Source organism: Rhineura floridana, chromosome 13 (assembly GCF_030035675.1).
Source record: "Rhineura floridana isolate rRhiFlo1 chromosome 13, rRhiFlo1.hap2, whole genome shotgun sequence".
NCBI classification, from domain to species: Eukaryota; Metazoa; Chordata; class Lepidosauria; order Squamata; family Rhineuridae; genus Rhineura; species Rhineura floridana.
The window spans coordinates 39,289,461-39,317,032 of NC_084492.1; the positions used below are offsets into that span (position 1 = coordinate 39,289,461).

At 47.7% G+C, this 27,572-nt stretch overlaps 1 protein-coding gene across 1 annotated transcript; it reads left to right on the plus strand.

Annotated features, from left to right (window-relative positions):
- On the plus strand, positions 1–26,117 carry KLHDC4 (kelch domain containing 4). Its single transcript, XM_061594232.1, has 12 exons — positions 1–484; positions 1,052–1,143; positions 3,702–3,780; positions 7,418–7,516; positions 8,890–9,026; positions 10,530–10,622; positions 12,801–12,960; positions 15,540–15,609; positions 16,562–16,770; positions 22,051–22,486; positions 24,240–24,374; positions 25,002–26,117. The coding sequence occupies exons 1-12, from the start codon at positions 386–388 to the stop codon at positions 25,175–25,177; spliced, it is 1,785 nt and encodes a 594-aa protein (XP_061450216.1). The 5' UTR covers positions 1–385; the 3' UTR covers positions 25,178–26,117.
- The last annotated feature ends 1,455 nt before the right edge of the window (positions 26,118–27,572 follow it).

A 27,572-nucleotide genomic window follows, 5' to 3' on the forward strand; every position in this document is an offset into this window, starting at 1 on the left:
GGCTCCTCTCTGGAAACCATCGGGGCCTCTTGCTGCGCCTTTCTTTTGTCGTTGGACGCGTTTGCGCCCTCGCGGCACTTCTTGCGCGCCGTGACCCCGCGAAGCCCGCCGGCTGTCCCCGAAGAGCGCAGTGCGCGGCGCCTCCAGCCCCGGAGAGGCTCCTATGGGACTCCCGTGTGAGGCGCCCTCCGCCCCAGCAGATGGCAACACTCGTGGGCTGGCCCTTCCTCCTCCCCGCGGCAGGAAATGAGCGCCGTCTGGGCGCCCGGGAGGAGAGCGCGCTGTGGCGGGCACGGGCCTCGTGAGTGCCGGGAGCGGGAGAGCGCGCAAGGCCGCCTCCGCCGCCGCCCTGCCCGGGCCCTTCCGCGCCTGCCGAGCTGCCAAGATGGGGAAGAAGAGCAAGAAAGAGCGGAAGGTGAAGGGCGCGGAGAAAACCGCGGCCAAGATGGATAAGAAGGTCTCCAAGAGGGCCAAGAAAGAGCAGGCGAGTCCGAAGGGCCTGGCGGGCTCCTCCTGGGCCTCTAAAAGGGCTCATGGCAGGCAGAAGTTCAACAGATGCTGGCCTGGGGAAAGCCTCTGGGGCTGGATTTCTGGGCAATTTCCAGCCAGAAAAAGATGCGGGAGCTTTGTTAGAGAGTGAAAAAAGATGGCAATTCATTTTGCCTTGCACCGAGTGAGTCGGGCTGTTGGTCTAGCTAGCTCAGTGGCTCCTGCACTGACGGGCAGCAGCTCTCCAGGGTTTCAGGCTCGGGGATCTCCCTCCCAGGCCTACCTGGAGATTCCTTCGGGGTCGAACTTGGAAACTTCTGTGCAGCACATGCTGTGCGGCTGAGCTGCAGCCCTTCGGTAGAGAAAGATTTGGGGGTTGTGGCAGAGAGAGAGAGAGAGAGAGAGAATAGAATAAGCCCCCAAATCATGTGAGGAATGGGGAATGCCTTCGGGGCTGGCTGAGGCTGACGGGAGCTGTAGTCCAGTAGCATTTGGAGGGCACCATCTTGGTGAAGGGTGGAAGGCTCTCCCGGTTGTTAATAAGTTGTCTCTTTGTTTATAGGAGGATCTTGAAGCTCTGATCGCTGAATTCCAGACATTAGATGCTAAAAAGACTCAGGTGGTTGAGACAACCTGCCCCCCACCCTCCCCAAGGTATGAGTCTGCACCGGGAATCTTATTATTCTGGAAATGTGGGCTTCAGACAACCCCCCATAATTTTCACCACCCTTGAAGGAGCGGTCATTGACTGTGTTGTGTTAAGGATCAATAAAAGATCAGAGCTGACTTGTACTGCTTTCTTATCTAGAGATTCTCTGGTAACTTTTTCTTGAATTAGCTTGTTTTTACTTAATAGTCTTATCCTTTCGATGTTCATTTTAAACTGTACATTTGGAAAACAGTATGGTCAACAGGAATGAACTTAGGCTGTTGTCAATACTGTGGCTGTGCTTGTGCATGACAGAAAGTGGCTGCGTTCACGTGTCACTGTAAGCGGTGCAGGCTGAATTTATAGATAGTTACAACATTCAGAACTTGAGAGCTTTCTGGAAAACAGAAGAGGGGGGGAAAAGTTGACATTTTCAGGAGTTTTATTTTATCCTTAAATATTTAGTCTTTTGGGGGGGGGCAGTGCCCATCCAAAAAATCTTTTGAAAGTTTTTAAATTACGGCTTCTTTTTGGCAGTTTTATAGCTGTAATGCAAAACTAAATAGAATGGAACAAACAGCTCATCCAATCTTCTCCAAAGAATAAAATGGCTAAGAAATAGATATAGATAATTAAACAGAGCCACAGTTCACCCCTGCAGAAGGGAGAGGGACCCCAAAGCCATTGGGGCTCCCGGTATTGCGTCCTCATTTCCAAATTCCTTCGTTGCCGGACACACACAGGGTTCGGATTAGGCAATCCCTGCCCAGTTGAAATTTCTTATTCAATACTTTCCTCCAGAGACGTCACGGGCGGCCTGTGCCTTTTAGCCTCACCACAACCCTATGTGGTAGGTTAGGCTGAGGCAGCAGTGAAGAACTTCAGGCCTGGGGGCTGAATGGAGCCCTCCAGGTCTCTCTTTGTGGCGCTTGGGACTCCCCCCAGGCCACACCCCTTGCTGGCCCTCCTTTTTGCACCTTGAGCCCTTCTGCCGGGCTGGGATGTGCCCTGAAACTCTGATGATGCGTCTTGTTCGTCTGGAGGGAGGGTAGAGAGGGGTGTGCCTGGCCATCCCTGGCATCTGGCCCTTGGATGGTTGTCCAGAAGGGAATGTGGCCCTTGGTCTGGAAAAGATTCCTTTCCCCTGGGAAAGGACCAGCCTCAGGTCACCCAGTGAGCTTCATGGCTGAGCAGGGATTTGAGCGTCCTGTGGTCTGAGTCCAGCGATGCACCCAGTGCGCAATCCCAGCTGAAGTGGCTTCGCTTTGCTCTTTTGGTCCCTTCACCCTGCTAGATTCGGTGTGGGCAAAGCTGCTTTCACCTGAGATGCAGAAATGAATAGGCAGAAGAAGCTTGCCCAAAGCTGTGCAAAGGGCCATCTGCCTAAAGGAGCCGTCATCCTCTGCAGGTGAGGGCCTCCTGCAGATACCGTCTTGCCAGGAGGTCTGTTCCGCTCAACCTAGGAAGCAGACCTTTAGTGTAGTGGCACCGACCCTTTGGAATTTCATCCCCTTAAATATAAGTCACAGCTGGTATAGCACAGTGGGGAGCAGAGCCTGGCTGGGAGGCCAGAGTCTGTGAGTTCAAATCCCTGCTCGTGCCTCCTAGGCGTCAAGGGCCAGCTAAAGATCACCCCCACAGGGAGTGGCTCAGGGGTTGCGTGCCCTGCCATCTGTGCAGCCATGGGCAAGCAGCAGAGTCTCAAGGAGCCCAGTTGCCCCCCAGCTGGCAGTTGCGGGCAAGGAAGGGGCTGGCTTGTGCAACTGTGGCAAGCTGAGCAGGCCCTAGCCAGCTGGGGAGGACTAGCCTCAGAGGGAGGCAATGGGAAACCCCCTCTGAATACTGCTTACCATGAAATCCCTGTTCATAGGGTCGCCATAAGTCGGGATTGACTTGCAGGCAGTCCATTTCCAAATATATTAGTCAGGCACCATCTCTGTCATCTTTTAGGCGCCTGCTGAAGACCTTCCTCTTTCAACAAAAAGCAGAGACCTCACCCCAGTCTGCATCTGTATTGGAATTACTTTTTAATATGTTTTTAAAAGTTGCTTTAAAGATGTTTTGTTTTTAAATATGTTTTTAGTATTTTATCACTTGTTGTTTGCTGCCCTAGGCTCCTTCTGGGAGGAAGGGCAAGATATTATTATTATTTAGTAAATTAATAACAATAATAACTGAAGGAGCTGTCGTCTTCCTGCTTCTCCTCCCTCACAGAACCTTTCTCCAGTACTTGGAACATTGGACTAAAAGGAGATAAGGCATGAAGGTGGGGCCATTCAGTGTCTCCCCCGCTCACAAGTCCCACCAGGCTCCTTTGACTGTTTAAATAGAACATCACACACACACACACCCCTCTTCATATGCAAAGAGGCGAGCGTACGCAAAAGCCATGGTGTTCTGCCTCCATCACGTCCAGGATGGGCCCCAAAGTCTCTGTTCGAATCAAAGCAAAGTCTTTGAAAGGCCAGCCCGGCTCCTTGGACCACAAGCCCACACCAAACAGCTCCTCAGTTGCCCTCCTGTCTCAGCCCGTTTAACCCCTGCCCTTCTTTTTGGTCTCCAGGCTCAACGCATCTCTGTCTGCGCATCCCGAAAAAGATGAACTAATCCTGTTCGGAGGTGAATATTTCAATGGCCAAAAAGTAAAGTATATCCTTTTTCTCTATCCTCCCCTAACCCTAGGATAGGGAACCTCTGGCATCACTCCAGATGTTGCTGGTCTCCAGCTCTCATCAGCCCTAGCCAGCATGACCAGTGGTCAGGGGCGATGCATGCTGGAGTCCAGCAACATCTGGGCCACATTCGCACCTTACGTTTATTCCACTTTAAGCATGACTTCCCCCAAAGAATCCTGGGAAGGGTCATTTGTGAAGGAGACTCCTAATTCCCTCACAGAGCTTCAAGCCCCAGAAGAGGGGCTGACTGTTCAACTACTCTGGGAATTGTAGCTCTGTGATGAGAATGGGAGTTGCCCAACAACTCTCTGCACCCTTCATGCAAACTACAGTTTCCAGGATTCTTTGGGGAAGCCATGACTGTAAAAAGTGGAATAGTAGTGGAATAAATGTATGGTGTGAATGTGGTCCTGGAGGGCTGCTGATTCTCTAGCCCTGCTCTAACCTCTGGTTTTTTTTTATCCTGCTTATAAACTCTGCCTGGACTTTCTGCCTCCCAGTGATTTCATGCAGAATTATTTTCTTTAAATGAAAAGTTGAGGCCATTGAGGATATGCATTAGTCCCAGAGTAAATGAACTGCCTGTCTGTGCTGCCCACTGCAATAATGTTGCAGCTGCCAGCAGGTGTGGCAGATTCCATTAAAAGGGTCAAGAGTGATTGCTTGACCGTCATCAATGTTTCAGGAGTTCATAATGTCTGGAGGTGGATTCAGAACAGCACCTGATTCCCTGTGCGCACAAAACAGCCCCCCTCCTGCTGTCCAAAAAGAGCTTGTCTCTCCTCTGTTGAAATTAAGCACATCCGGCTTACGAATTTTGCAAAGGCAGAGTCAGGTATTTGGGAACAGGCTGATGGTAGCCTCAAATTAGCAAGATATAAATCAAGCCAGTCGCTGACTTTCTTCATCTCCCTGTGCTTTGGTGGAGGGAAGGCAAATTCCACTTTAGGGGTTGTTAGGAAACGGGCTGAAAATAAAGCTGCCTTTTCCAAATCTGTGGTGCAGGTACACTAGGAATGCCGCAGCGAGCTCTGTCTCTCTCATCTCAAAAAGGATATTGTAGAGCTGCAAAAGAGGGGCAAGCACCAACAATGGTCAGGTGTTGCATCCTTTACTCACTGCAAAAACTGCCAACCATGCGGCACTTTGGTTTTGAGAAAAAGGCAACCGAGGGACTGTGATCGGGGTCCATAAAATCATGCCGTGTGTTCAAAGGTGGATAGAGAGAAGGTTTTCTTCCTGTCTGATCACTTGAATTCAGCGTTTATCCAGTAGATTCAGGCCAGACAAGAGAGAGAACATCTTCACTCAACGCATAATTGATGCATGGGAGGTGCTGATGGCCCTGGGCTCAGATGGGAATGTAGGAAGCTGAGCTGTGTTGAGTCAGACCCCTGGTCCTTCTCACTTACTATTGTCTACCCTGACTGACAGGGGCTCCTTCAGGGTTTCAGGCAGCGGTCTCTCACAGCCCCACCTGCACATATCGGGGACTGAACATGGACCTTCTGCCACCAAGTTACAGCCCATCCCCAGTTTTTGGTCACTTAATGGTCGTACACCCCCTCCCTCTTCGAACGGCCATGAGGATGCCTTTGGTTGCGAAACATGCACTTAAAATCTCTCCCTTTCTTCAGTGCTCTCATTCCATGCTTTACAACTGCTTCTACGTTCCCGATCTGTCAGAGCAAAACAAACAAGCAAACCTTGCTAACCCTGATTTTTATTTTTCAAAGTAGTACTCTGAGCATCTCCATCAGTCAGTGTGTTCCCCTGTTGATTATTCAACATCCCTAGGAGAGCTTTGTGCATACCATGGACTGCGAAAAAGAAAAATAATTGGGTGTTAGAACAAATTAAACCAGAACTGTCACTAGAAGCTAAAGTGATGAAACTGAGGTTATCCTACTTTGGACACATCATGAGAAGACATTCACTAGAAAAGACAATAATGCTGGGAAAAACAGAAGAGAGCAGAAAAAGAGGAAGGCCAAACAAGAGATGGATTGATTCCATAAAGGAAGCCACAGACCTGAACTTACAAGATCTGAACAGGATGGTTTATAACAGGTGCTCTTGGAGGTCACTGATTCATAGGGTCGCCATAAGTCATAATTGACTTGAAGGCACATAATAACAACAACAAACTCTGAGCATGCGCAGTTTCACATTTTAAACTCACTTAAAATCCAGCCCCATAAAATGGAGTTTGGTTCTGCTGACCTGGTGCCAAACATGTTTACTATAAGCTCCATTTTCTTGTAGAAAAGGATACTTTTCAACAACAACAATTTGTTGTACGGTCACAGACCCAATAAGACAAATCATCAGATAAAAGAAAACAGTCTATAAAACATTTAAGATATATAATAAAATATAAATATGACTTTAAAATGGAACATTACAGTTTGAAAGATACTTTTCTCTTTTTAAGTAAAAAGAAGAAAAGGAGCATCTGCAACTGTGTGCCCACCCGGCCACCCACCCACAACGATTGTTTTTCAAGTTAAGAGGCAGATGGAGAATTCCGCCCTGTTGGGGCTTGGCATGCCCAAGTCGGCCCAGGGTGGTGATGGTGGGGCCTATTTGCCCCTCCACCCATCATGTGCCATTCTCTGGGTGGTTGTTATGGGGTGGGGGGTTGTGGGGCAAGCCCTAGTTGCACCAGTACTTAGCTGGCTTTGCAATGAAGCTCCGATAGTCTACAGCAGAAGGCCAGTGAATACCAGTTTCCTGGGAGGAACAGTAGGGCCCTGGGGGTGGGATAACGGCTGTTGCCCTCATGCTGTCCCAGAGATACTCTCATAGGCCCCTGTGGGATACAGGGTGCTGGGCTAGATCAGGAATAGGGAAGCTGAGAGGGCCCTTGACGTGTTCATAGAATCACAGAATAGTAGTCGGAAGGGGCCTGTAAGGCCATCAAGTCCAACCCCCTCATTGTGTTGCTGGCCTTTAGCTCCCATCTCTGACCATTGGCCATGCTGACGGGAGTGGAGAGTCCCAGCACCATCCGGAGGGCCACGGGCTTCCCTGTCCTTGGAGGAGGTGGCCCTGTGGCCTGATCCAGCAGGGGTGCCGCCTCTTTTCCTATCCTTCAATTCCCAGCTTCTCAGTGTGGGGCACCAGATCCCTTGAAGGTCCTATCATGGGGGGGGTGCTTGGCTTTTACCAAAAAATGTTGGGCCATTTCCTCCCCCGAGATGCCTATCCCCTTCATACCAGGATTTCCTTTTGAGGTGGATGAAGTTGCTGTGAGTTGCATCCCCACCTCCCAATGCCAAATACCTACACAAGTTCCTGGTTTAGTAACTAACCCTCTTAGTACCGTAATAAGCGTCTGTTTTGCACTGGTCCCTGTCTGGGATGAAGAAGAGCACCTGTCCCTCTTGGAAGAGCTTGCTGGCTCGCCTGTCTGGACCTGTAGAAATCCTGGGTGATGGCTTTTAAAATAATCCTTTGCTCTCCTTACCTGGCCCAAACCTAAAGGATGGGTTGGGCTGGGAAACAGGAGAATAGACAAAATGCCCTCTCTTTTTTGTTTGCTTCTGGAGTGAGCTGCATGCTCTCACCAGCCCCGCCTCCTTCCTTGATCTTTCTCCATTAGACGTTCCTGTACAATGAGCTGCTTGTTTACAGCATTCGGAAGAACGGCTGGGCCAGAATCGACATCCCGAACCCGCCTCCCCGCCGCTGTGCTCATCAGGTAACGTGCTCAGCTCCCTCAAGCAGTTCCAGAAGGCGGGGTGCGTGTGCGCAGAGGGACCCCAGTGACTCTGCTGACGCAGAGGCCCCTCCTCACGTCCCCACCACCACCACATCGTTCATTGTGTTGCCTCATTTTAGTCATATATAGTGTTGCACTCTTGTTGTTGTTACAGGAGATGTAGAAATAAGCACATCTGCGCAAATGGCCCTAGAGAAATCCATGCAGTTTGATGCTGGTGCCTAGGAAAGGGGGGGGGATGTGTGTTCTGCAAAATTCTGCAGGTCATCAGTGCCCAGCAGGTGGCACTTGAACAAACTGTAATTTTCCACAGCAAGGCATTGTTTGGAGCAGGAGGCTGTTAACCTGTACAGATCTGCTGAGATCCACTCTTAAGCCCCGTCCTGCAACCTGGGACCCATTTTATTTTTGTTTTCCTGGGTGTGCCTTTGTTTTCTCAACGCCCTCCTTCTCTGAAACCGTAACCAAGTGAAAGAGAAGAAAACGCTTCTGGTCCAGTTGCCTGCCTTTGGGTCAACTGTGATCCATTTGTGGGCCACAAGCCAGCAGCTGAAGACCCCTGGTCTGCAGCTGCAGTAGACTTTCACGTATGTACATTGCTCCATCTGAAATTGTTTCATCTAGCCCAGTCACCCCAGTACAAGACGAGTGCAACAATATATTAACATCTTAACTCCAACCTCCCTAACGAAAGGCACTTTGAAAAAGAACTGTCCATAAGGTCTGCCTAAAAGAAGACAAGGAAAGGGGCCAGATGTATCTCTTGCGGCAGGGAGTTCCATAGATGAGGGGCCACCACTGAAAAAGGCTGTCTGCTGAATTATTTTCCTGTACACTGCTGCAGAGAAAGAAGCTGTCACTTTCTCTACACCATTCCCTGTGACATGGTTGGCCTTCTGAGTCATTTCTGAATTACCAAGGACAATGAAGGCTGTAGCCTCAATACACCCAGTGTTTGGAGCACCACAGCTTACCTGCTGTTGCTGAATGTGAAACCCCCACAGCCTTCCACCTCCTCTTTCTCTGTTCTCTCTCTCTCTCCCCTCCCACCCGTTAAAATCACAAGATTGCCTTTCCCAGAGAAGGAGTTGGAAATCCTAACAATGGATGGGAAGTTTGGGCTTGGAAATGGTTTGAATCTCTGAGCTTTGGGCTACTAGCCCTGGAGTCTTGTGCATGCTCTCTTAGCCTCAGTTTCCCCCACTGTAAAATGAGGGCAAGCGTGACCCAGCTCACTGCTTTTTTGGTAAGGCTGAATGAGAGAGAGTGTAATGTGCAGTGCATGTCGAAAATGATACAAAAGCAGCCCTAATTTATTTTTATATATACATATTTCTCTTTCTCTTTGGCAGGCTGTGGTGGTAGCTCAGGGTGGTGGACAGCTGTGGGTATTCGGCGGGGAGTTTGCTTCGCCAGACGGGGAGCAGTTCTACCACTACAAGGACCTCTGGGTTTTGCATTTGGCTAGCAAAACCTGGGAGCAAATCAAGTAAGTGAGCAACGTGCCCCTTCACGCCTAAGCTGCTTGTGTGCACGAGGGTTGCCAGAATCCAGGGATGGGAAGTCTGTGGCCCACCAGATGTTGTTGGCTGGGGCTGATGGAAGTGGGAGTCCAGCAACATCTGGAGAGCCACAGATGTTCCCCACACCTGTTTCAGTCTAAAGGCGGAAAAGGGAGAAGAATCACTGGCCTGCATCGAATGTTAGTTCCACTCAGAGCAAACCCACTGAAATTAATGGACATGGCTAACTTAGGTCCATTAATATCAGAGGGTCCACATTGAGTTGAACTTAACTAGATGCAAGCCATTGAGTCATGGATTTCTGATCCTGGCTTCATAATATAATTAAGAGTGGAAAGGAAGAGCTTCTTCATGTATTGCACGGAAATTGCAACAAGATATGTACGTTTCATGATCAAGCGATGATGCACCTGCCTTTTCCTCCCTGGATGAAACAGTTAAAACACAAAAATACATTTTTGTGTTCAAATGGACAAATAGGAATAGAGGAAGCTGCTGTATACTAAGTCAGGCCATTGGTCCATCTAGTATTGTCTGCACTGACTGGCAGCAGCTTTCCAAGAGTTTCAGGCAAGGATCCCTCCCAGCCTTACCTGGAGATACCACTGATTCAACCGGGGGGCAAAGCGGGTGCTCCGGCCCTTCTACAGTGTCTTCTTGTTCTCTACCAAATCAAACCATCTCGCTCCAGTAGCTGCCACTCGGACCAGCAAAGGCTTTCCAAGGTTTCAGGCAAAATTCTTTCCCAGCCCTCTTGGGTGAGAGCCTTTCAGTTGGAGACGCCACAGATTCAACCTGAGACTTCCTGCATGTAAAGCTTCTGCCCCACCACTGAGTTGGACCTCCTTGGCCCTTCTGTCCTCTCTCTCACTCTCCTTGTGGCCTTCTAGAAACTGCAGTCAAAACGCCAAAGGAGGGAGAAGCTAAAGGTTGATTTGTCGTGGTCCTCCTGCCCTGATGGGTCTCTCTCTCCCTCTCTGTCTTTCTCACACATGCACACACATTCTGTCAGGATAACATTAAAATACAGGCAGGCTGCCTCCCCCTCAGATTTTCTCATCAGCACAGATGTTGGAACTCTTCCCAAGGATGGGTGGAGAATTGTTTCTGATAAAAAGCACCAGGGAGGGGAAAGTGAAGGGGGGAGTAGTATTTGAGCGGAGAGGGTGAACGTGTGCCCTGTGGAAAACAGACAGGCAGGGTTTGAGTGGAACAGATGTTGCTGTTCCCTGAATTGGGGGTGGGGAATGTGTGGACCTTTGGATGTTGCTGGACTCCAACTCCCATCATCCCTGTGACTATTGGCTTTGCTGGTGGGGGCTGCTGGGAGTCCCACAGCACCTGAGTAGCTGCCACAGGTTCCCCGTCCCTGGCCCCAAATGGTACAGAACAGGAATTGGTGATGGGCGAACTTCAGGCCTCCTCCCGTCAGCCCCCTTTACCGCTCAGTCTGTTCGCTTCTGTTTCAGGGCCACCGGGGGTCCTTCGGGTCGGAGTGGGCACCGCATGGTGGTGTGCAAGAGACAACTGATTGTCTTCGGAGGGTTCCACGAAAGTGCGAGGTTAGTCTGCTGCGCTTTAAGTTCGCTTGGCTTGGGTCCCACAGACCGTAGACCAAGGGTTGCTAACCTCTGGCTTTGCAGATGAGCCCAGCTGCCATTGTGTCTCACCAAGTTCCCCATCCCTGCCTCAGACCATCTCCTTCATTATTGCCCCCCACGCTGAATGTCTCCAGTCACTGAGGGAGGGCACTCTCTCATTTGCTCCACCTTGTGCCAAATCTTGATGACAAGGGCACAGTGAGCAAAGTGTTTGCTACGGAAATCCCTTTTCACTGGAGGTGGGGAAGGAGGACGCGGAAGGAGCTCAGGACATGATAAAAGTTTCTCTCCCTTTCCTGTAACGCTAGACCTTGGAGTCATCCAAAGAAATTGACCAGCTGCAAATTCAGGAGGGACCAAAGAAATGTCTTCTTCACACCATAAACATCCGAAATTCGCTGGCACAAGATATGGAGGTGGCCACTTGCTTACATGACTGTAAAATGGGTTTCATGGAGGGTAGTTTATCAGTAGCGGTCAGTCATGATGGCAGTATGGAACTTCCATGTTCAGATGCAGTGTATCACTAAGTGTCAGATAGTGGAGGCGTACCATGTGGGAGAGCGATTGTTCTCACACCCTGCTTGTGGAAACAGCATGCTGGACTAGTTGTGCCTTTGGTCTGATCAAGCAGGATTCTTCTGATCTTACAAGTTGCATCTAAGCCCAAGCTTGAGTATTTTTTAGAAGTATTGCTAGTTGGACTGGACAGGGAGTTGGATTCGATGGCCTTATAGGACCCTTACAACTCTGTGATTCCTTTTTTAAAAAATGCCAGTAGAAGAATTGAGGCTGGTTGCTCCAGCTTCCAGAAGTGATTCTTCTGTCTTGGCACTGACTACTCACCAGAGATTTTAGGGCATTCAGCACCAAGGACAGTGACTTTAGGAATCAATATAATCCCTAGCCAGTTTTTGTGTAATTTTTTGTCTTGCCTTCCAAATGATAATGTGTACATCACAAATCTTGGAAGTGTCAATGATGTGGGCAGATACCCAGATTAGTGCTCCAAGCAAGATGTTGGGTGTTTAATAATCACTAGAATGTTTTGGGTTTTAAAAAAGAATTGGATTTACGCTCTGTGAGTTAGTTTGTCACTAATGGTAACTAAAAGTGTCTGCTTCTGCTTTTGTTTGCCGCCTCAGGCTGCTGCTGGGAGGAAGGACGAGATGTAGATCAAATAATAAAATAGATAAATAAATAAAAAGTGGATCAGCCATGTTTAGAGATCCACAGCTCTGATTACTGCTTGCTGGAAATCAAGAAGAGAGGATTGCTTTTTTCCGTCAGGCTCAGCATGGGAACTTGCCAGGAGTTATCTGCGATGCAGAAGGGTGGAGTAGATGGCGCTTTGGTCTCTTAAATGCATAAATGGAACCCAAAATGTGTGTGACTTGAATGAAGTATTCCTACTTGCTTAAACTCTCACACTTTGTCTTGGATTAAAAAATGGGATGTAGGAAGGAACGAAGATAATGCCATTTTGTGGGCTGCGGTCTTGTGTATATCTGCACCATCTTTCCATCCAACTCTCCCTGAGCTGTGCTCTACTTGCTATTCCCCTCCCTAAGTATGTTAGTACCTGATTAAACTTTCCACAGTGAATCGTACAGTCATTCCAGGAAGTGTTTTAAAATTCAGTTCCTTACCTTATGGGGTCCTTCCCTGTTTCCTTTTAAGCAGGGCGAGGGCGAGGAAGGGAGGGGATATTCTGTTTACACCCACCTCTTCAGCCATTTTTTTACATTATTTTGGCCCAGGGCGATTGCAGCAGTTGCAAAATAAGGAAGCACATGTGCTGCACTGCAAATGACTGGCAGTGTGCACAATCACACTGGGAGATCATTGGATGACAAGATGAAATGTTGAGGCTTGTAATGGTGCAGAAGCCTGTCACCCACTTCTTAGTGAAATACCTCAGTTTTGCCGGGAATCTTACTTTTGAGGCCTTTCCAAACATGATTTCCCCCTTTATGTTTATGGATTTCTTCTTCCATCCTGGAACCCAAAGCATGGTGGTCTCTCATCCAGGCCCTGACCAGACCCAGACCTGCTTAGCTTCACAAGATACTGGCCTCCTGTGCCTTCAGACCCACACTCCTTATCTTTGCTTCTGCCTGCTGTTTTTGTTTCAACCAGAGATTACATTTACTACAATGATGTTTATGCCTTTAACCTGGACACATTTGCCTGGACCAAGCTGGCTCCCTCTGGGATTGCCCCTGCTCCAAGATCTGGTTGCCATCTGGCTACCACTCCTGAAGGCAACATCCTTGTCTATGGAGGCTACTCCAAACAGGTAAGGGGTGCCTTTTACACCTTTATGTGAAACATTCCATTGCTTTGTCATCTGTCCCCTGAGAAAGGACTATTCCTTCTGAAAAGAGCTTCTCCCTGTGAGTGAGCATGGCAGTGGCTGGTACAGGTGCCTTTACTCCATTGATAGGGGGCATGCCTGTGCAATTTGTGATCCTTCTTATTTTTTCTGCTCTTTTAGAGGTGGCAGCCATTTTGTGATATGCCACGCCCCTGTTGCAGCCATTTTGTAATATGCCACGCCCCCTTACTAGCCATTTTGTGGCTGCTGCCCACGGCACTTTCTCAAAATTCCAAATGTGCCGACTGGCCCAAGAAGGTTGGAGACCCCTGACCTACTTGGATGCAGGAATTGGAACTCCGTTCTTGGAAGGCATTGCTTATTTCCCCCTCTCTTCTTTTCTCCCGCTTTCCCCACCCTCTCTGCCTGCCTGCAACCCACAAAGCATTGCAAGGCATGTGCGTGTGTTTTAAAAGACACACTCAGTGTGATTACTACACGGGTTATGTGGTTTTGAGAGGGAAACAGTGCCACTATTCCTCTCTGCTTCTCTGATCATGGAGCAGGAAAGGATGTAATGAGCCTAATTTCAAGCTGATTGCTCATTTCAGCCTGCTGTGTGTGGACTTGCACATCCCCCCCTTTAGGTGCTTTTGCAGCAGGGGGTGCCCAGTTGCAGTCTACAGCCCTAGCAAGAGTTTACAGCCTCTGCACGATGATGTGTGTAGGGTAGTTTTAAGAAGGTCCGAAATCTTGCTGGGTATTTTTGCTCAATGAAAACTTATGTGGGCTACTAGCCATGATGGCTATGCTGTCCCTCCATGGTTGGAGGCAGAATGCTTCTGAATACCAGTTGCCGGAAACTGCAGGCGGGGATGTGAGGAGAGTTGCTGTTCCACTCAGGTCCTGCTTTTGGGCTCCCCTTGGGACACCTGTCTGGCCACTGTGAGATCAGGATGCTGGACTAGATGGGCCAACGGCCGGATCTAGCAGTCAGTCTCTTTTTATGTTCTTATGTGGTACAATCTGAAACATGTCTAAGTACACCCCCATTTTTAAATTCTGAAAACCACACTTCTAGCCCTCATCATTATAGAATCATAGATTCATAGAATAGTAGAGTTGGAAGGGGCCTATAAGGCCATCAAGTCCAACCCCCTGCTCAATGCAGGAATCCAATTCAAAGCATTGATTTAAATTAAATTTAAATTAAATTTATTGGACTTCTTAGTCGCCCATCTGGCTGGCTAACCAGTCACTCTGGGCGACGTACAAAATAAGCAAAATAGCACAAAATTACACATCAATACAATAACATTAAAATCTAAAAGCAATGATGTTAAAATCTAGCCCACCCCAAAGGCCTGCCTGAAGAGCCAGGTCTTCACGGCCCGGCAGAAACTCATTGTAGAGGGGGCCTGGCGGAGATCATTTGGAAGGGAGTTCCACAGGGTGGGGGCCACAATTGAAAAAGCCCTTTCTCTAGTCCTCACCAGTCTAGCTGTTTTGACTGGTGGGATAGAGAGAAGGTCTTTTGAGGCTGATCTTGTTAGGCGGCATTGCTGATGATAGGCTGGGCCGAAACCGTGTAGGGATTTAAAGGTCAAAACCAACACCTTGAATTGGGCCCAAGAAGCAACTGGTAGCCAGTGCAACTCTTTGAGCACTGGAGTGATGTGATCTTGCCGGCGGCTGCCTTTAATCAGATGAGCCGCCGCATTCTGTACCAGTTACAGCTTCCGGACCGTTTTCAAGGGTAACCCCATGTAGAGCGCATTACAGTAGTCTAGGCGAGAGGTGACCAGGGCATGTACCACCGGTGGGAGCAGATGGTTGGGAAGGTAGGGGCGTAGCCTCCGTATCAGATGGAGTTGATACAGTGCTGTCCAGCTCACAGCCGAAACCTGAGCTTCCATGGACAGTTGGGAGTCAAGAATGATCCCGAGGCTGTGGACCTGGTCTGTTAGGGGCAGTTGTACCCCATTGAGCACCAGGTCCAAGTCCCCTAACCTTCCCTTGTCTCCCACGAACAGTACCTCAGTTTTGTCAGGGTTCAGTTTCAGTTTATTCCTTCCCATCCAGCCACTCACTGACTCCAGGCACTTGGACAGGGTTTCTACAGCCAACCTCGGTGAAGATTTAAATGAGAGATAGAGCTGCGTGTCATCCGCATATTGGTGCTACTGCAGCCCAAATCTCCTGATGATAGTCCCCAGCGGCTTTATATAGATGTTAAATAGCATTGGGGAGATGCTTGTGCAAATTTCACCCTTTGTATTCTTCTTCCAACTCTGTCCCAGGTGTAGAAGGGAAAGCCTTTAGTCAAAATGTTTTTTTGTTTTGTTTTGGCAGGCCTGCCCAGACACATAATGTTATCGTTCATTTGTTTTTAAACATCTGTCGTTTTTAGGCTTTTTGTTTTGTTAAGTTTACTCTTTTAGCATCTGTTTTTATTTGCTAATTTAATGAAAATATTATAATTGTTTGGACTTCCTTTTATTATTATTATTGAGCGGTATATAAACAAATAAAAATAATTCAGACGCTTCTTGTCTCTCCAGCGGATTAAAAAAGACGTTGACAGAGGCACTCTCCATACGGACATGTCACTGTTGAAGGCCGAAAGCTTAGGTAAGCCAGGGGCTTGGTATCAACCTAATGTCCTTGAACGAGAAGCTGGTCCTGGCCTGGGTTTGATTCACGGTAATAGTGGCTCAGCTTACTTGCATGAGATGTTTGCAGCTGTTTGCTCTTCAGGTGCCCCTCAACAGGTAAGTTGAATGAGGTTGGCAGGAGAGTCTAGTGGATGGGTGACAGAGCTGCTGTTTCAGGGAGGGTGGACAAGAGGGGTGGAGGCAAGTTTTTAAAGGCTGGTTCTGGGATGTATTAAAACTTTTTAAAGTGTCACAAAGCTGTGCAATTCAAGACCTTGTAATAAGCAGAAATATGTGCGCAGCGGTGCTCACCACATGTAGAATGAAACACTCTGTGTGTGTGTGTGTGTTCCCCGAAATGTTTTCAAGGACAGAGATCAAGCAGGGCTGTAGTTTAGTGGCGGAGCACCTGCTTTGCATGCAGAAGGTCCCAGATTCAGCCTTCAATGGCATCTCCAGCCAGGGCTGGGAGAGAACCCTTGCCTGAAACCCTGGAGAGCCACTGCCAGTCAGTGTAGGCACTACTGACCTAGATGGACCAATGGTCTAAGGCAGCCTGCTCTGCTCCCAGAGATGCCCCAGCAAACGTGGCCAATGTTGGGGGTGCTTGATATTTAAAGACGAAATCGATGACATAGGCTGTTGGTCCATCTCGGCCAATATTGTCTCCTCTGGCTTTTTGGGGTCTCTGGCAGAGGGAAATCGTTGCTGTCACCTGCTCCTTTTCACTGGAGATGCCGGGGGATTGACCTTTGGGGTCTTCCGCATGCCAAGCAGATGCTCTGCCCCTGAGCTGTGGGGCTGCCCCTGAGCTGTGGGGCTGCCCCTGTTCAGCAGGGCTTAGACTTCAAGAGGTTGCCTTTTCCCAGGGACTTGCATCAGCTGCCCGCCTTCACCCCAGCCGCCTGTCGCTCTTTTCTGTTTCCCAGACAAATGGACATGGGCTCGGATTAATCCTTCCGGTGTGAAGCCAACTCCCCGCTCTGGCTTCTCGGTGGCGATGGGTCCTGGCAACCGGTCTCTTCTGTTTGGCGGGGTACACGATGAGGAAGAGGAGGAGCAGCTTGAGGGAGACTTCTTCAATGACATTTATTTCTACGACCTGGCAAAGAACCGGTGGTTTCCTGGACAGTTAAAGGTCTGGAAAAAAACTCCCAGTGGATCCCCTTTTTTTATCAGTAGCCTTTAGCCAAGTTGCTCTTAATCCGCCTCTGCAATGTGGGGATGATAATACTGCCCTACCTGCAGAGTGAGAGAGCCAGTGTGGCGTAGTGGTTGGAGTGCTGGACTAGGACCTGGGAGACCAGAATTCGAATCTCCACACAGCCATGAAGCTCACTGGGTGGCCTTGGGCCAGTCACTGCCTCTCAGCCTCAGAGGGAGGCAATGGTAAACCACCTCTGAACGCTTACCATGAAAACACTATTCGTAGGGTCGCCATAAGTCGGGATCGACTTGAAGGCAGTCCATTTCCATTTTACCTTGCAGAGTTGTGAGTCTTGTAGGAAGTTAACGCAGAGGAAAGTGCTCTGAATACTTTAAAAGGCTGTATAAAGGCTAAATGTTTTGTGAATTGGGATACAAGCCAGTTGGGATACAAATTGGGATACTCTGGTCTTGCTGAGGAGACGGAGCTGTGTGCATGAATTGCAGCAAGGATGCAAAAACATTCCACGTGATGGAGAAGAAAAAGGCAGTGGAGGCCACCGACTTGGATGGCTCTAAATGAGGAATGGACAAGAATAAGAATCAGTGGCTACTAGCCTTGATGACTATGTTCTGCCTCCACTGTCAGAGGCAGGATGCTTCCGAAAAGCAGTTGCCAGTAGCCGCAGGAGGGGAGAGTGCTCTTGCACTCAGGTCCTACTTGTGGGTTTCCCATTGGAGCCCCTGGCTGGCCATTTTGGGAATAGGATATGCTGGACTAGAGGGGCCCCCTTTGGCCTGATCCAGCAAGCTCTTCTTACGTTCTTATGAGATTTCATCTTTCCATCTGCGGTACAATTCAATTCAACTCATTAGGAACTCCCGTAATGTAGAAACGAAGAGATTAACCTCAAAGCCTATTTTTGTTGGGACGACCAGATCTCATTAATTTATGGGACGAGGTCCAGCCGACGAAGGTGGGACGGATTTTCAACAGCAAGCTCTATCTGATAAAGCGAACGTTCACCTTATCTTCTAAGAGAGAACGCACTAACAGGCAAGCACCCTTCTTTCTATATTTTTCTTTTACTTGACTTAAATTGTTGCTGTTTAAAAGAGATTTGCCAGATTGATCGGTTTTTGACATCTCACTGGGGAGCCATAACTTCTCTCTGCTACGCACTAATTAATAGCTTATCTCTGTTTTTGTTGCAAAAAGCTGTCCTGGATTTGCATTCTAAAGATATACACAGAAGAGGGATTTCTATTCCAGATTTTTATTTTGAAGAATATTATATTGTCTGAGACTACTCTCTTTTTGGTCTATTTTATTTTGACGAATCTGTTTTCTGACGACTGCCATTAATTGTTTCGATCCTGGGAACTGCATTTTGTTTACTTAACTATGGAGAGATAAGGCTGTCTGCTCTGTTTATACTGTGATGTCACCAAGTTTGGAGTATTAACCCAATTGTTGCTGAAATAAGAAGTGGTTTTCCTATATTTTTCTTTTAAAATGGCAATTAAGAAAGTGGCTGAGAATCTGGAAATAACTATGTTTCAGAAAATAATGGATGAGATTGAGATAACGAAACAAAACCTGCGACAGGGTTGTAAGGAGCTGAAAATTGAATTGAGTAAAATGACGCAGGAGATTAAAGATATAGGGGTCCCTGTGAGAGAGGTGACCCTGGAAGGGGTCCCTGTGAGAGAGGAGACCCCGGAGATTGGAACAAACGTGGAACAGGAAAAAGATTTGGAGTCTATGGACTTTAGAAATAAAATCTATTGTTTGGAGACACAGGAGATTAAAGACATAGGGGTCCTTGTGAGAGAGGAGACCCTGGAGACTGGAACAGGGGTCCCTGTGAGAGAGGAGACCCTGGAGACTGGAACAGGGGTCCCTGTGAGAGAGGAGACCCCGGAGATTGGAACAAACGTGGAACAGGAAAAAGATTTGGAGTCTATGGACTTTAGAAATAAAATCTATTGTTTGGAACTCAATGTTATCTCTGAAGAAATTAATGAAGATTCTAGAGATAAAGTTATCAATGGCATGGATAATCTTCTGGACTGGAATGATGTGATGGAGCCCAATATAGAGGAAATCTATGGAATTAACTGCAGCCATGTGACAATGGAAAAACTTTCAAGAGATGACCCAGTGTATTTTGAAAAAAAGAACAGAGATATGATTTTACAGCAGTATTTCAGCAACCTATTCAGAATGGATGGCAAGAAAATATTTGGGATAGAGGTAATTCCCATCAGACTCTTACTATATGACTATGGCTTTGACAGCAAGATTATTATGGAATACTGATAATGGAAGATTGGATACTGAAATTACTGGACTTAACAAGACTACTGAAGATGGAAGATGGAAAATGGAACTAATAGGGATAATAGAACAATGGCTACTGAAATTACTGAACCTAACAGATTCTGATGTGATGGATTAATTGAAATGTTTATTTTGACTATGGTTATGACAATAAGATTATCATAATTAGTAATGAGATGGGTTAATCGATATGCTTATCTGGAAAAAAAAATTGATAGATATATTTCTTAAAGAATTGAAACCTCTCTTTGACTTTTTGTGGAAAGAATAAAGTAATGTTTATGAGATTTGATGATTAAGTAAGATAACTATTGGAGGAAAGTGATTTTATAATATGACTTAAGAGACAGGATTGTTATATATTATAGACTTATAACTGATCTGATCTTTGACAAATGGGAAGTCAATATTTTACTCTTTATTTTTTATTTTTATTTTTATTTTTTTTATTTTTTATTTTTGTTTAACTATTTTTGATTTTGTTTTTTGTCTTTGAATGTTTTATGATTTTGTCTTGTATGTTTTATGAAAATTTGAATAAAAATTATTGAAAAAAAAAAAAAAAAAAAAAAAAGGAACTCCCGTAATGTAGGTAACAGATAAGGATACCTGCAATCATCTCTGTGAACTGATCTGCACATTCTGCAAAGGCATGTGATACAGCCCTACTTGGAATGCGCCACTTCAGGAAGCACGTTGGGAGTTCCGTGTTTGAGTGCTTCCTGTGTCTTCACAGAGCCATTGCGAAAGGGAAATTAGGCTTTCAGGTTAAGATTTCTAGTCAAGCCTGTGTCCCAGTGTGGACATTTTCTATGTAAAGGAAGGCTTTAAAAACAAAAAACCCAGGGGATCCTTCAGTCATGCATTTTCCACCTGTGTTTTAAAGTGGTACTGTTCTGGAAGTTAACCCTAGTGAGGTGTCTGGTGCACAGTCTTACCATGTTTTGTTGGATGAGTTTCAGTCGGTTCAGTTCGAGGACGTGGACAAGGTGCTTGGACAGGTGCGTGCAACCACTTCGGTACTAGATCCTTGCCCCTCTTGGCTAATAAAAACTGGCAAGGAGGGAACAGTTGGCTGGGCCAGGGAAGTGATAAATGCCTCCTTGCGAGAGGGAGTGGTCCCTGGCTGTCTGAAGGAGGCAGCAGTGAGACCACTCCTGAAAAAGCCTTCCCTGGACCCAGAGGATTTCAGCAGCTACAGACCAGTGGCGAACGTTCCTTTCCTGGGCAAGATCTTGGAACGAGTGGTTGCTGTCCAGCTCCAGGCGCTATTGGATGAAACCGATTATCTAGATCCATTTCAATCGGGTTTCAGGCCTGGTTTTGGCACTGAGACGGCCTTGGTCGCCCTGTTTGATGACCTATGCTGGGAGAGAGACAGAGGGAGTGTAACTCTGTTGATTCTCCTTGATCTCTCAGCGGCTTTTGATACCATCGACCATGGTATCCTTCTGGAGAGGCTCACGGAGTTGGGAGTTGGAGGCACTGCGTGGCAGTGGTTCCGCTCCTACTTGGCAGGCCGTCTCCAGAAGATAGTGCTTGGGGAACATTGCTCGACACTGTGGGTTCTCCAATGTGGGGTCCCGCAGGGTTCGGTTTTGTCTCCCATGCTTTTTAACATCTATATGAAGCCGTTGGGTGCGGTCATCAGGAGTTTTGGAGTGCATCACCAGTACGCTGATGACACGCAGCTCTACTTCTCCTTTTCATCTTCCTCAGGTGAGGCGGTCAATGTGCTGAACCGTTGCCTGGCCGCGATAATGGACTGGATGAGAGCTAACAAACTGAGACTCAATCCTGATAAGACTGAGATGCTGTTGGTGGATGGTTTTTCCAATCAGATGGTGGATACATATCCTGTCCTGGATGGGGTTACACTCCCCCTAAAGGAACAGGTTCGTAGTCTGGGAGTCGTTCTAGACTCTTCCCTGTCACTTGAGGCTCATGTAGCCTCGGTGGCACGGAATGCGTTCTACCAACTTCGATTGGTAGCCCAGCTACATCCCTACCTGAGTAAGGAGGATCTTACATCAGTAGTACATGCTCTGGTAACCTCACGTTTGGATTACTGTAATGCGCTCTACGTAGGGCTACCTCTGAAGACGGTTCGGAAGCTACAGCTGGTGCAAAATGCGGCAGCCAGACTGCTAACAAGAACAAAGCAGTCTGACCATATAACACCTGTTTTGGCCCACTTGCACTGGCTTCCAATACGCTTCCGGGCCAAATTCAAAGTGTTGGTATTAACCTATAAAGCCTTATACGGCGCGGGACCTCAATATCTGTCGGAACGCCTCTCCCGCTATGAACCGGCTCGTACACTACGGTCTGCTACGAAGGCCCTCCTCCGGGTCCCGACTCATAGGGAGGCCCGGAGGGCAGTGACAAGATCAAGGGCCTTCTCAGTGGTGGCCCCCGAACTATGGAATAGTCTCCCCGAGGAGGTTCGCCTGGCGCCAACACTATCATCCTTTCGGCGCCAGGTTAAAACCTTTCTCTACTCCGAGGCATTTTAATTTTTTGTTAATGATTGTAATGTTTGTAATTTGATTTTAGCCTTTGCTGTTTTTAGATTGTGAAATTTGATTTTAGACTGATGTTTTTGTATTATATTGTATTTTATTGTATCTATGTTCACCGCCCAGAGAGCTATTGCTAGTCGGGCGGTATATAAGTTTTAAAAAATAAATAAATAAAATAAAATAAATAACACTCAGCTCCCTGTCACCAGAACTGGAGAAATGTAAGTAGAAAAGCACACTAGATAAAGAACAAATTCTGGCCAAATTTCATGGGTTTGTCAGAAAGGTGGTTGCTATATCCTACCTTGTCTTTCAAAGGTTGTGCAGACCTTCACTACTAGATCTGTTTCTAGTAAAGAATCTATCTTTTCCTTCTCCCCCCACCCCCCGGCACCAACTTGAACAGGGCCCAAAGTCTGAGAAGAAGAAGAGGCGTCGAGGCCCCATGATGGAGGATTCTCATGCAGCTCTGCAAGTTGAGGCTGGCGGTGAAGATGGTGAGCGTGAGGGACGGCTTCCTCCAGGGCCCGTGGAGATCGTGAAGGAGGTGGTGGCAGAGGACGGGACAGTCATGACTATCAAGCAGGTGATCTCAGCCCCTGAGCTGGAGCCACAGAGGTCGGAGTCAGAGGACGAAGAGGATGGCGTGGGGGACGAGGCCTCCAGCCAGCAGGTGGAGCCGTGCCCACGCTCAAACGCCATGCTGGCAGTGAAGCACGGGATGCTCTTTGTTTACGGGGGAATGTTTGAGGTTGGCGACCGCCAGTTCACTCTCAACGACCTCTATGCTATTGACCTCCACAAGATGGAAGAATGGAAGGTCCTTGTGGAGATGGACCCAAGTAAGTTGAAGCTGCTGGCCATATTTTCCTTTGAGCTCTTGCAGGCAGTGCTGTATGCTGTACTTCTGCCATTATACCGTGCAGTTGCAACTGTTACTGATGTGTGGAATTCAACATCCCTTCCATTTCCTTTAAAAAAAACCAACAACCCAAGTTCCTAGGCCTTATGGCTGATGTTTATTGGTGCTTCCTGACGAAATCCCAGAAGCATTTCGAGCCTGGACAACATTTCCAGTTATCAGACTCCACACCACTGGTGTTCTGAATGGCTTCTAGCCCTTCCCAGTTGGTGGTAGACACAAAATGACATGTACAATTCTCTGCAAACCAGCTTGAGTTGCATAATTTTCTTGGGGGTTTCTTTCTGGAAGATAGAATTGGAAATTCTTTCCTGATACATAGAAATCTAGCAGGTTGGGTAGAAGGCTAGACTTGAACCCTTCTCCCTGACAGGCTATATTTGCTTGTGCGTGGACATTTTGAGGAGGGAGCACTCAAACTCAAGTGGTCCCCAGCATGCTGTCTGAAAAGTTCCATTCAAAGGAGGGCTGTGCTGTATGCGGTTTTTAATAGTTTTGATGAGTTTTATAAATTTTTATGAAATCATGTTTAATTTTAACAACAATGTTGTAGGAGAAAAGTTCATGTTATTTTTTTTATTATTGGGTCTGGGAATAACATTGGATTTCTTTGCATGTTCACACATGCACACACAGAGACTAATCTCAGCCCGGCTTAATCCCTGGGAAAACCTTTTTTCCATGCTCTGTGGCTATAAGCTATCTGCCCTCATTGGTGTCTCAACCTTGAAATCTTTGCCTTAACCCCACCAAAGTCCCTCCCTCCCAAGTCAAGCTACGTAGTAGAACGTAGGAAAGCGCCTTGTACTCAGCCATACCAGTGGTCCATTTAGTTCAGTATTGCTTACACTGACTGGCAGTGCTCCCTAGGATTTTAGACTTGGATATTCCCAGCTCTACCTGGAGACGCCGCCCGGAATTGGCCCTGGGGCCTGGTGCATGCAAGGCAGCTGCTCTGCCACTAAGCGCTGCTCCTTCCCCAAGGCTGGTCAAGCGAGTTTTGGCACCTGAAGCAGCCAATCCCTCAAACGCCTCTCCCATCATCCATGGCAGTAAAAGTCAGGCCAGGGGCCCATCCAGTCCAGTACTGTCTGCACTGGCTGGCAGTGGCTCTCCAGGGTTTCGAACATGGGGCATTCCAACCCCCCTGGCAATTCCAGAGGTTGAACCTGGGACCTCCTGCATGCAAGGATGTGCTACTGAGCTATGGACTTTCTCAGGGCTTCTGGCTGTGTTGGTGTTCTGGAGAGGTGTTGATTCCCTTTCCCTCCCCCCCAATGAATAATTTGTCCACAACCAGTTCACTCTGAGCCTTGAGGAGGTGCTTCTCCCCCTCTGCATTCCGGAGGCCTGTCTCACATCATCACTTTCTCTTCTTCCTCATCCTTGTTTCACTGACAGAAACAGCCCTGCCCCCGAGATCAAAGCTGTGAAATGCCAAGATCTAGATTCGGCGTTTTGTTTCTAAACGGAGAGAGAACAGCTCTCAAGCTTGCCTTAACGTCTTGCCCGTTGCCCTAGAAAACCACCTCTGTGATCCCAGGCATATAAAAAGTTGCTGATAGTTACTCAGTTGGTGATGAAATGCTGCATAAGGTGGCCAGAGGGGAACCTGTTCCTGTTGCTAATTTTGTGATTCCTTTTATGCCTGTGAATTTTAATGGCTGTGGCAGAAACGCAGGAATGGCTTGAAGAATCGGAGTCTGAGGAAGAGGGAGATGTAGAAGGTGCAGAGGGAGGAGAGGAGGAGGAAAAAGAAGAAGAGGAGGAGGAAGAGGACTCTGACAATGCGGAGAGTGGAGATGAAGGTAGTAACACAGAAAAAGGCTGGAAAAGCATGCCTGGGTTGTCAGCTGTGTGTTGGGAAGGAGCTGCTTTTGTTTCCTGTCTTGGCGTTGCAGGCCAAGTGATGGATCTGATGTCATCTGCTTGACTTTTTCTTAAGTGGATTTGGAAATGAATTGCACTGTTCAGGCTGCATCTGCACCGTAAAGAAGCAGCACGTCAATTAAGTGGGGATTGTTTTGATGGGTTTGGTGGGGAACCATAGGATGCCACACGCTGTTCAAAGAAGTGGTTGCTTTTCTCTTTCAAACCCATTTTACAAATGCTGTCTTTGTAGACACTGACGTGATCTGGGATTGAGGAGGTTAAGTGATTCAGCCAAGGCTACAGAAGAGAGTTGGTGCCTGGAATTTAAGTGTGTGTGTGTGTGCGTGTGTGAGTCAATGCTTCAAGCTAGGCTCCCCGCAAAATAGATCAACAAGAAGGAAGGTTTTTGGGTAAGGGTTGAGGCTCACAGGAAGACAGGATCTATGCCCAGGCCGCGGCTGAAATGTCAGCGCTCTGAAGAAAAGAGCTCCTGGCTCTGACTCGCCAAATTCCCCGTGCATCCCCCATGTGTAACCATCTCTTTCTCTTCTTGTCCCTTGTAGAAGAGGAGGAGCATCCCCCTGTGCAGTGTGATGAAAAGTACACAGACTACCTCTCCAGGACGGAGCAATACTGGGTGAAATTGGCCCGCCGGAAGATGGGCCCTGAAGCCAAAGAGAAGAAGATGGCAAAAGTGGGGCACGCGATGGCAAAGGCCTTCTATGAAGGGCCTGCCTAGATGAGGCTTCCCTGCCCCTAAATGAGAGTCGGACACCTGCTGGAGCCACTGGATGTAATTCGAAGCAAACTGGGACGGTTGTGATGCTCCTCTTCCTGGCTTGCCTGGTGGGCTGCAGGAGCTCAGAGACCCCGTGGCTGTGAGGGTGTTGATCCGTTGTCTTGCTGGTCTCTGTGTGCCTGAGCCATCAAGGAGGTCATTCGTTAGAAAGCTTGTTCTTAAACAGGCTGCATTGATTCAAGAGCCAGTCCCACCCACCCCGCACAGTTGGGTGATCTCATGGTACAACTTTCCTTGACTATAACAGTGAGGGGGAGTGATGTCTTGACTGCTTCCCCCGTGGAAGGGGAAAACTCCCCTGCAGATAGAAAAATTAGCTTTGGCAGGTTAGCTTTCTGTTCGGTGTGCTCAGCCTTCTCTGCCCAGGGATATGTTTCTCCCCCACGTGGATTGAAGCATGCCGTTCTCCATCGGCAGCCTGAAGGGTGTCGTCTGAGGGAAGCTGTACTGTGCGGATTTCTGCCTTGTTTTTCAATTGGCTGCAAGGGAGCAGAATGCAGTTACAATGTAGAGGAGGGTACCTTTGCACCACCTCTCCCTCCCTCCCTCCTGCTCATTTATGATGCGCCGCTGATCCTTCCGGACTGGAGGACGTTTCCTGCAGATACTGCGATTGGTTGCGACTTGTTGGTATAAAGGGAGGGGGGAACGAGGAGAGGGGAATGGTAGAGGCTGTGGGGGCACACTGTGAAGGACTTTGGATTTGAGGGAGCAGGTCTTTTAAAAGCTTGGCTGTTCTTGTTGGAAGCTGATTTGTGTTTGATACAGTCAAATGTATGAGGGTTCGAGGATGCTTCTGTTTCCTACTCTGGCCATCAGACCAGAAATTAGGACTTACCATTTCAGCAGGTTTTATAAATAAAAGTACTTTTGTTCATTAGGATGCTCTCTCCTTAACAGACTGCTTCATAGATGGGAAACTTTTGAGCCAGGGTGTATCAAGTCCACACCTTGTTAGGCCCATGAGAGTTGTGCCAGCATCAAACCAGCCATTCACCATGCTTATAGAATCATAGAACCATAGAGTTGGAAGGGGTCCTGTAAGGCCATTGAGTCCAACCCCATGCTCAGTGCAGGATTCCACGTTAAAGCATTCCCAACAGGTGGCTGTCTAGCTGCCTCTTGAATGCCTCCAGAGTTGGAGAGCCCACCACCTCCCTAGGAAAGCTGCCTCGTGCTGGCTTTAGAGTGTTGTCGGTTACCATATCAAATGCATGGACTGAGTTTTCCCCAAGATCACTGCCTAACCTCTGTCATTTCAGACTGCAGAAATAAAGTCTAGTTACCTTGGTTGCAGATTCATAGAAGAAAGATATCTCGGGGGGGCGGTGGTGGGAGTGGATGGAAGGGATTTGAACCCAAACCCCTCCCAGTGTGGAAAGTCCATCATCTGGTTCATATGACATTCACATTTTTAAAAAAGGTGTCAGTGAGACAGAAGGCATTTCTTGGACTGACTGTGTTGTGAGAACCATTTCCTACAAATATTTACAGTTTCATTTTTCCTAAGATGTCACTTAAAAAAAAAAATCTCGTTGGAAAAAGCGAAACCGTCCCTGTCAAAGATATTTAAAGCAAGAACAACCCTAAAGCAGGAGAAACTGGCCCTTTCAAAGTTGTAGTTTTTCAGTAACTGATCAAATAATAGATGAGTATTAGCCTAGAGCTCTAAGGTATGACTGGCTGAAGGATTTGCATGCTTGGATTTAAGCTGATTTTGTCCTGTTAACGTCAGATGGGAATGAGTGGCTGCAGAGGTTTTTTTTGTGGCTCACGTGATAAATTGCTCTCCACTCAGGATCATAACCTCAAGTGAGGGGACTTAGCTCTGTGGACAGGCTCTTGTTTCACATATAAAAAATCCCAGGTTCTGCCCCCCCCAGCTCCTGTTAAAAGGCCCCAGGATGGAAAGATCTTGGGCAGTGTGTGCTCTGCAGATGGAAGATGTCCAGTTCAATCCCTGACATCCCTAGATAGAAAAACATTTTGGAATAGAGCTGGGAAAGGCCATCTGTCTGAGACTTTGAGAGCTGTTGCCAGTCAGAGCCTGATGCAAGCCTATCTGTTATCTAGCTCAGGGCTAAGGTTGCTTCATATTTATTTATTTATTATATTTATATCCCACTTTTCCTCCAAGGAACTCAAGGTGGCATACATGGTTCTCCTCCCCATTTTACTCTCAAAACAACCCTGCAAGGTAGGTTAGGCTGAGAGACAGTAACTGGCCCAAGGTAATGAGCTTCATGGCTGTGTGGAGATTCGAACCCTGGCCATTAATATATATATTTCAAAACAGGTTCCATGGAAATCTGTGAGCTTTTCTTCCAAGTTAGCC

Excerpts from the sequence above, each read along its gene's own strand:
- KLHDC4 (XM_061594232.1), top strand. The coding sequence starts at position 386 with ATGGGGAAGAAGAGCAAGAAAGAGCGGAAGGTGAAGGGCGCGGAGAAA. Across the intron at positions 485-1,051 it reads AGAGGGCCAAGAAAGAGCAG|GAGGATCTTGAAGCTCTGAT; the intron begins GCGAGTCCGAAG and ends CTTTGTTTATAG. Across the intron at positions 16,771-22,050 it reads GGTTTCCTGGACAGTTAAAG|GGCCCAAAGTCTGAGAAGAA; the intron begins GTCTGGAAAAAA and ends CAACTTGAACAG.